We start from the raw sequence: 10,068 nt of genomic DNA on the forward strand, positions 1-10,068 counted from the left end.
GACTTGTCAACGCCTGTGTTTTTGGCAGTATCAACCCCCCTCCCCCCGTACATCCACCACAGGCAGTAGATCCTCCTACTATTTTAGATACTACTTTTGGTTGTAATGAACCCGTTATGGGTGTCGCAAACAGTCCTTGTATTAGCAACTATGTAACTAGGGTGCCAACTGCGCAACCCGTTCCCTGTATCTTTTAATTACTTAATGCAAAATCTCTTTTGTTGACGTAAAAAAACAAAAAATTCCAAGAATGCATGGCATACTTCGGTGTTCCGTTCATTCCATTTAATTATAAGGAGTACATATTATTTGATTGAAGAGTTGAAAAAAATGTATACATAGATATGGGCTTTTTAGTCCCTTATCAATAAGGGATTTTTTAGTCCCTTATCAATAAGGGTTTTTTTAGTCCCTTATAAATACAACTGGTGATTTGTAGATAGCTTGGGTTCAAGCTACTGCAAGTTGAATTACGTCAACGCATCTTTATATAAGTCCTGCAGGCCTATTTAAAGAAAATACACTTCCTCTTTCACTTTGTTTGGCATTGCTATTTGGAGAGTCAAAGATACTCTTCTTTTACCAGATTTATCTTAAATATTTTTTTATAGTTTAAATTATTAACTACTTTGAGCTATAGTACTTTCTATATATATAGGCAGTGGCGGATCCACCCCTTTAGGAAGGGGTGGCATGGCACCCACAACCGTAAACTAGACAAAGGTGTCATGACTGGTAGATCTTTTTGAAAGTTTTTCTCGTATGTAAAATTCAAGTTTGAATTTATCTTGAACCTTGTCCGACTTTTCCTTTTCTTTGTGCTTTTTATTTCCTTTTGTCCTAGTGTTTTTCTTTTCGGTTACACCCAATTTTCTATTTGTTGTTTTATTATTTCTTATATTTTTTTTTCTCTATTCTATTATTTTATATATGGTCTCTAGCAAGAATACTCAAAAAGGAAACTCCAAAACTTTAAAATTATATAAAATAAGCATTCCTCTTTATATTATCTTTCAAATCCAAAAAACTTGGGTCTTAATGAAAATTTTGGATAGAGATAAAAAAAATCATCTTTTTTATTATATCATAAAAATTCGTATTATTCTATGGTTATTAAATATAATTTAAATCTCTTTACCATTAAATTATGATGAAAATTTCGTAAGCATTGCTTAAAAAATATGGGATTTATGATATTAATTTTTGGAAACTTGTAGATAATTTAACTTTATACTTATGGGGTATAATTTATCTATTGAAGATATTTTTTAAATTTTTCTTATTCTGGTTGATGTAATTCCCTTATTGAAAATGTTATGTTACTTTTGTAAATTTATTTTTAATATACAGAAAAAGACGTAATTTCCTAGTAAAAATGTTAATTTTACTTGTGTTGTTATAATAAAGGTGGGATTCCTTATTTAAAATGCCAATTACGCTTTTTTATATCCGAAATTTAATTTTTATATTTACAAATAAATAAATACCTATTAGGTTGACCCGAATAAACTCAAAAAAATCGAATAAACGTTCCTAACAAATTTCGTATTAGTCATTACAAGGTATACATTAAAGAAAAGTATGGTACCCGCCACCTTCAAATCCTAAATCCACTTCTATTAATATAGGTTTTAATTATGTAACTTTGATCCTCATACTCCAAACTATGTTAAACAAAGTGGAACAGAGAGAGTACCTAGCTTATTGGTCGTAGATCAAAATACAAAATTGAATTTCACAAGGCAAAATATATCGATAGCCCCTTAAAATTGTTTAAACTTTTCACTTAGACATTTTATAATTGAGTTCCATTTGAATACTCCAATCACATTTGAAATGTTGAATTTAGACATACTCCAATCACATTTGAAATGTGTCATTTAGACATAACTTCGTGATTGACATAGCGCGTGTATTACACCATTTTTCAGAGCGTGAGAGATTAACTTTTTCATTTTAAAATTCTTTTCTCATTCTTTTTCCTCCTACTCTTTCACACACCACCACCTTCGTCTATCTCTCCACTAGTCCAACACCATCCACCTTATTGTCTTAGTTTTTATTGCCGGACTAAAAACCCCCAAACATGTGTCCATTGCAATTTGAATAATTGCCATATAAAGAGGCCAAATGAAAAGGCTTAAAATGACTCTGATTAGAGCATGCGAAATGAACCGGAACCTGAAAAATCAAAAGCACGTGGGCTATGAAAATAAAGGAATAACGAAAATGGATTAAAAATAATTGTGAAAATCAACAGATTTGAGTTTAGCGGTCGACACCATGGTTATTGAGCTTTCAACAAAAATACCGAAGCTAATACTTGTAATATATCAATCAAGATATCTGCAAAATTTTCTCTTCTTTCCTATTGAGTCACATACAATGATACAAATACATTGTATTATGTACAAATAAACTCAAATACATTGTATTTTTTTTATTATATACAATTCTCGAAGTATTTTTTATTATTCGAGAATTAGGAATAGATTCAGCTGTATTAGTGGAACAGCGGTGGCGACCACTTTTATCGGGCCAAGATTCGTCATCACGACGGGGATTTGAAAGACAACGCTTGTTCACAAGGGTTGCCGGTGGAATGTGCGGTTGTTTATTGCTGTAGCTCATGTGGGCTCGTGAACCTCCTTGTGCTGGTTGTTTATAAGTTGCAGACGGGACTTTCCCGGAAGGCACTGAGGAGGAAATGTGGATGTCGGCTGATGAAGAAAGGACATTTTGTAGCTTTCGATACAACCCCATCCGAAAATTAGATTTCTTTTAACTTTTTCTTTAGTTCAAAAGATTTTTTTTAATTCATTTAAATCCAAGTGTTCCTATCTTATTTTTACTCTGGCGTGTGAAGTACACACATTTTTTTGTATTTGGCTGACTATCAATTTTGTATCTAAATGACACATTTGAGATGTGGTTAAAGTGTTCAAATGAAACGGACTTAACATAATGTCTAAATGAAAAATACAGACAACAAATATGTCCTCAAGTTTATTTAGGAGGAGAAAGATAACCCCTGAAAGTTTGAAAAGACAAAAATACTAAGACTAGTGGAATCATACAACAATTTCCATTTCTAGAAGATATGCATCTTCCATTTTAGGTCTTAGTGACTTCATCAACTACTTTTAACGCTTAATTTATGCAATTTCTATTACCTAATATAGTTATTCTGAACTCCAACATTTTATTCAAATTTTGTCACCTGCTTTAAACTGTCTGTTGATTACTCCACAATATACACTTTAACTTTTTATTGAAAAAGAAAATAAAAGAATTTAGAAGACGCTGCACTTTAATTTAAAGCTACCACACTTTGAATTATATAAAAATGCCACTATGTCCAGCATTATCTAGGTAGGGCTTTCTTCTTGTAGTATGGGAAAAAAGGCACGAATACACTCAACAATCTCCTAATACTTTACTAGTATTATTTTCCCGCACGGTTCCTTATTCTTTTAGTTCACCGGCTAAAGATGTATAGGATTAAACATTCGTCTTTAATCTAACGGTCTATGGAGAAAATTTTGATGGTCTAGAGCAAAAGCGCAGTCCGATGCAAGAAACATTCCGTGTTACCAGGGTCCGGGGAAGGACTGCATCTTAGGGGTGTGATGTAGGCAACCTACCCTAATGCAAACATCAGTGGTTGATTCCACGGCTCGAATCCGTAACCTATATATAGGACACACAAAGACAATTTTACCGTTTCTCCAAGACTTTCCTTCCTTGGTGGACTAGAGCGTTTTCCTCTTTAACGACTGATTAGGGTGTTCCGGATATCACATTCATAAAATAAATTGTGGGTAGTGTCATTCAGCAGCATTATCTTTGTGTACCCAAAATATATATGCTTGGAAAGTTGAAGTTCATCAAGTTGCCAATTGCCAATACCTCAACTTGCAATAGAAGAATCTCTAGCTAGCCCCCACCACTCTCTACGGATACAATTGAGAAATCTTTTATACTCAATGGGTAGACGGATATATCGTCTATAAATAGGAATTTTCCCTAGAAACTAAAACACAAATTAAAAGCAAAGCATTTCCTCTAATACACTAAAGTATAGTACCATATATCTCTATACCATGGCCTCTTCCACAACTTCCATTCTTGCTCTAGCACTTTTCTTCATAGCTACAGCCACACATGCCCATGCATTATTAACTATAAATGGTCAAAATGTGTTAGGATTACAAGTGAATGGAACCCTAGCTTGTTCAGCAACTGGTAACTTACCAGGAACTGGCATTGCTGGGATCCTTGCAAGTCTCACTTGCAATATTAATGGAACTCCAACTGTGGTTGCTGTTGCTACAACAAATCTCAATGGAGTTTTTGTTGCTCTAGTTACTAACTTAAACAGCCTTACCGCGAACTCCCTATGCAACGTTAGAGTAAATCTTCCAGTTCTTTCATGCTCTCTCTTGCCTCGCACTGGATTCCTTCAAGCTCAGGTCAATCTCAATAGCACTACTGTGATTCAGGTCGCTAATATTGGACTTGTCGCTCAGGCCACTGTTGGCCTATTCGCCCAAGTTTGATATATAATCACGTAACGTAGTGTTATACGTTAATCTATCCATGCATGGGAATTATTGGGATAGAAATAAATAAAATGTACTGTATCTGTATGTTATTTTATGCATGTATTTGTACTTGTAACCAACTTGATGTGTCACAGTTGTTGACATTATGCGTGTTTATCTACTTCTTCTTGTTCTTATGAATTAAGGAGAGGAATTAATGGTGTAATTTTTTACTTCAAGATGCTCTATAATTATGGAACATTCTGGATTTCTTGTTGAAACTTACAATGGCAGAGGGGTTGCTCTGATGGTAAGCAATCTCCACTTCCAACCAAGAGGTTGTGAGTTCGAGTCACCCCAAGAGCAAGGTGGGGAGTTCTTGGAGGGAAGGATGCCGAGGGTCTAATGGAAACAGCATCTCTACTTCATGGCAGGGGCAAAGTCTGCGTACACACTACCCTCCCCAGATCTCATTAGTGAAATTATACTGGGTTGTTGTTATTATTGTTGTTGTTGTTGAAACTTACAAAATTTATCAAAGTTGTGTCTCCAATAAAATAATTATAATTAGTAGACTGCGTTTGGTTATTATAAATAATAAATACATAGATATTTCAATAAGGCTATTATAGAGAAGTAATTTTACAATGAGTTTACCCGTTATAATGATAAATATTGTTGTTATAGGCAAATGCAGATCTAGAATTTTAAAACTATGGTGTAACGACCCGGACAGTCGTTTTGAGTATTGTAACCCCATTTCCCCATTTACTGCTCAATTTATACTTTACAGTTGTTTTATGACTTACCGGGTTAGTTGGTTCGGGTCCGGAAGAAATTCGGAGTGAAACGAGACACTTAGTCTCATAATTAAAAATTTAAGTTAGAAAAGTTGACCGGATGAGGACTTATATGTAAACGACCTAGATCTGAATTTTTATGATTCCAATAGCTCTGTATGGTAATTTTGGACTTAGGAGCGTGTCCGAAAAATTATTTGGAGGTCCGTAGAGGAATTAGGTTTGAAATGCCGAAAGTTAATCTTTTGGAAAGTTTGATTGGGGGTTGACTTTTTGATATCGGGGTCGAAATCCGATTCTGAAAATTTTAATAGGTCTGTTATATCATTTATGACTTGTGTGCAAAATTTGAGGTAAATCGGACGTGATTTGATAGGTTTCGACGTTGTTTGTAGAAATGAAAAGTTTCAAAGTTCATTAGGCTTGAATCTATGTGTGATTCATGTTTAAGTATTGTTGGATGTGATTTGAAAACTCGACTAAGTTCGTATGATGTTTTAGGACTTGTTGGTATATTTGGTTGAGGTCCCGAGGGTCTCGGGAGAGTTTCAGATGGTTAACAGATTAAAAGTTGGACTAAAACAGTTGCTGCAATTTCCTTCTGCTGGAAATTCGGGGAGCCGAGAATCGAGCCCAGAATCGAGCCCAGGATCGAGGGCCATGATCGAAGCCAGGATCGAAGGTAGGGTCGAGGGCCATGATCAAAGCCAGGATCGAAGCCACGATCGAAGGCAAGGTCGAAGGCCATGATCGAAGCCAGGATCGAAGTCACGATCGAAGGCCAGGGTCGAGGGACGTGATCGAAGCCATGATCGAGGGTCAGGATCGAGGGTCAGAATCAAGGCCCAGGATCTAGGACCACGATCAAAGGCTAATATCGAGGCAGGACCGAGGGCTATCTAGGCAGAATTATAAAGCAAGGGACTTCGTCCCATTCGCCATTTTTGAAAAATTGGAGCTTGAAGAGAGGCGATTTTTGATAGATTTTCAAGGAAAACTTGAGATAAGTTCCTTGTGATCATTTATACTCCATAATATTGAATTATGATCGAATAATCCGACTAGATTACATGTTTTTGAGGTGTAAATCGGAGATTTGAACTTAGAAATTTGGAAATAAGATTTGATGATTCGGAGGTCGAGTTGAGGTCGGATTTTGGTAAAATTAGTATGGGTAGACTCGTGGTGGAATGGGCTTTCGGATTTTGTAACTTTTGTCGGGTTCTAAGACGTGGTCCCCACGAGCGATTTTTGAGTTAAATTTTGGATTTTTGTGGAAAAAATTATATTTTCATATGGAATTAATTCCAATAAATTTTATTGACTGAATCGAATTCTTTATGGCTTGATTCGAGGCGTTTGGAGGCCAATTCGCGAGGCAAAGGCTTATTGGAATAAAGAATTGCTCGGATTGAGGTACGTAACAGTTATAAATCTGGTCCTGAGGGTATGAAACCCCGGGTTTTGTATCATGTGATTTTTTTGGAGGTGACGCACTTGCTAGGTGACGGGCGTGTGGGCGTGCACCGAGGGAATTATGACTTGGTCAGTTCCGTAAAACTGTAAAGTTGAATAACTTGTTGTTAGCTATATGCTCTCTATGTGTTGAAGGAATTTGATTGTAAATCATGTTAGAAATAATGCTTAGGCTATGTGATAGTATTGTTGGGACCCACAGAGGTCGCGTACTTGTTGAGTTATTTGCTAATTGTTGTCTTGTACTCAGTCATGATTTTACTTGCATATCATACCTCAGTCTTTCTTGATTTTGTTGATACACTATGTTATCTTTGTTTGGATTGATCTTTGTGATTTCCGAGAGCCGAGAGACTAGAGAGGCTGAGGACTGAGTAAGGCCAAGGGCCTATCGGTGAGGTAAGGATACTATAGCACGTGAGTTTTCCGTGCAGCAAGTGAGTTGTCCGTGCGGATTTTGGCGCTTGGGCTGTAGAAGCCCCTCCGGAATCTGTAGACCCCCAGTGAGCGCGGGTACCCATTGAGTGTGAGTGCTGAGGGCTGGGAGCCCAGTGAGTCATTGTTGTCCTGAGAGGCTATACTTGCTTTTCATTTGTTGTTGCACTTAGTTGCTATTTGTCATTGTTGTGAAATTCTCTGAAAGATTTTATATCCGGATTACATGAACTTGAACTGTATAAAACTGATTTGACTTAAACTGCCAGAATTGATAACATGTTTACTCTCTGCTGGAATTACTGAAAATGAACTATAACTGTGTAGCTCATCATTATCTTTAATTCCTTATTTATTATTGTTACTTGCTGAGTTGGTTGTACTCATACTACACTCTGCACTTCGTGTGCAGATCCAGGTGTTCCCGGACATAGCGGGTGTTGATTCTTTTGCACAGCTGTTTATTCTGGAGATTCTGAGGTAGCTGTCGTGTTTCGTAGACCTTGCCTATCCTTTCTTATCTCCTCATTTACTATATTTGGTCTCAGACTATTATAGACTGTATTTTCCAGACTTGTATTCATATTAGATGCTCATGTACGCAGTGACATCGGATTTTGGGAGTGTTCGTATCGGTATTTGCGAGATTTTTGTATTGTATTTAAATATTATATTTTCATACTTAAAATAAATTATGGTTTAATGAGATTGTTCGCTTGCCTAGTTTTGAGATAGACGCCATCATGACAGGTTAGACTTTTGGGTCGTGACAAGTTGGTATCCAAGCCCTAGGTTACATAGGTCTCACGAGTCATGAGCAGGTTTAGCAGAGTCTTGCGGATCGGTACGGAGACGTCTGTACTTATCTTCGAGAGGCTGCAGAACCTTTAGGAAAATTTTACTTTCTTGTATTCTGTCGTGCGAATTTGTTGATTCCGAAAAACTAAATTTCTTTTATTCTATTCTCTCACAGATGGTGAGAACACATACTACCGGATCGGATGGTCAGCCACCAGTGCCACCAGTTAGGGCCGCGAGAGGCCGGGGACGTGGTAGAGGCCGGGGCCGAGGTAAAGGTTGAGGTGTAGCTTGTACCACAGTTGGACCAACCCCTGTAGTACCACCAGTTGCTCCAGCTCAGGTGCATATTCCAGATATAGCTGAACCGATAGGACCAGCTCAGGCACGAGCTATGCCCATTGAGATTCCAGGCCTTCGGGAGGCTTTGGCCCAGATATTGACAGTTTGCACTGGTCTTGCTCAGGTGGTTTCGGCTCGGGCCGCACCTGCCACTTCTCAGACCGGGGGAGGTACTCATACCCCTGTTGCCCGTATTCCAAACCAGGTAGTATAGGGACTTCATATACCGGGGGCACTACTAGCCCAGCCGGTTGCAGCTGCTCAGGCCCCGATAGTTCATTTTATGGCAGAAGATGAGCAGAGGAGACTTGGGAGATTTGAGAGGTTTCAACCTCCACCATTTAGCGGTGCTGAGTCAGAGGATGCTCAGGGTTTTCTGGATAAGTGTCAGTGGATGCTTCGGATAGCGGGTATTCTGGAGACCAGTGGTGTCTCGTTCACTACTTTTCAGTTTTCTGGGGCTGCCTTCAGATGGTGGGAGGCTTACAAGAGGTGTAGGCCGGTCGGCGCAGCACCCCTTACTTGGCAGCAATTCTCTGGTCTATTCCTCGAGAAGTTCGTGCCTCAGTCCCACAGAGAGGAGCTGCGCAGGCAGTTCGAGCAGCTTCATCAGGGTGATATGTCCGTGACGCAGTATGAGATGAGATTTTCAGAGTTGGCCCGTCATTCTATCTGGTTGATTCCCACATACAGGGAAAGGATCGGGAGGTTCATAGATGGCCTCACTTTTCAGTTGCGATTACTCATGACTAGAGAGAGATTGTCCGGTGCTACTTTGGACGAGGTGGTCGACATTGCTCGTCAGATTGAGATGGTTCGCAGCCAGGAACGGGTTGAGAGGGAGGCTAAGAGGCCTCGTGGTTCAGGTGATTTCAGCGGTGTTCTTTCAAGGGGTAAGTTTTACCGCGGTAGGGTCATTTTTACAAACATGCTCAGACAGGTCGTCCCGCTCATCGTGGTGCATTAGCTAGCCACGGTTCTTACAGTGATCACCCAGGCTAGTCTTCATTCAGTGCACTACAACCACAGAGTTCTCATCATGCCTCGTCTGCTCAGGATTCTACAGGTAATTCTTCGGGATATCAGAAGCAGCAGTTCCATCAGAGAAGGGGTTGTTTCGAGTGCGGAGAATTGGGTCATTTCAAGACAGATTGTCCTAGGCTGTTGAGTGGGCTCTACAACATAGTTCTCGACCAATGGCACCAGCACTAGCAGTTACACCACCCGCCCAGCCAGCTCAAGGTGGGGGTCAGACAGCTAAGGGTCGCCCAAGAGGGGGAGGCCGATCAAGTGGCGGTCAGGCCCGATTCTATGATTTTTGTAACGACCCGACCGGTTATTTTGATAATATAAGCTCCGTTCGGAGGCATAAGTCCTTGAGCAGCTTCACATTATGTATATCGACCTGCGTGCATGGTTGGATTCAGTTGCCGGATGATTCAGAGTCGAATTGGAAGAAGGATTCTAGTTTTGGAAGCTTAAGCGGTGAGAATTTGATCGGAATTTTTACTTTTTATGTAAACGGCTCCAAAATGAGTTATGGATAATGTCAGCAGCTTCGTATGGTGATTTTGGGCTTAGGAGCGCGTCCGGAATGTGTTTTGGAGGTCCGTAGTAGATTTAGGCTTGAATTGGCGAAAGTTGGATTTTTGGCGATTTCGGTTGGTAGTGAA

General features: G+C 39.1%; 2 protein-coding genes across 2 annotated transcripts; both read left to right on the top strand.

Moving 5' to 3' along the window:
• Positions 1-4,103: 4,103 nt before the first annotated feature.
• Positions 4,104-4,559, top strand: LOC138896114 (uncharacterized). The gene has a single exon (XM_070180894.1). It carries the CDS (start codon positions 4,104-4,106, stop codon positions 4,557-4,559), a length of 456 nt encoding a protein of 151 aa, XP_070036995.1.
• A 4,119-nt stretch (positions 4,560-8,678) lies between these two features.
• On the top strand, positions 8,679-9,362 carry LOC138896115 (uncharacterized). The gene has a single exon (XM_070180895.1). The coding sequence runs from the start codon at positions 8,679-8,681 to the stop codon at positions 9,360-9,362; it is 684 nt and encodes a 227-aa protein (XP_070036996.1).
• Positions 9,363-10,068: the final 706 nt, after the last annotated feature.

The sequence above is a fragment of the Nicotiana tomentosiformis genome, chromosome 7, assembly GCF_000390325.3.
Source record: "Nicotiana tomentosiformis chromosome 7, ASM39032v3, whole genome shotgun sequence".
NCBI lineage: Eukaryota > Viridiplantae > Streptophyta > Magnoliopsida > Solanales > Solanaceae > Nicotiana > Nicotiana tomentosiformis.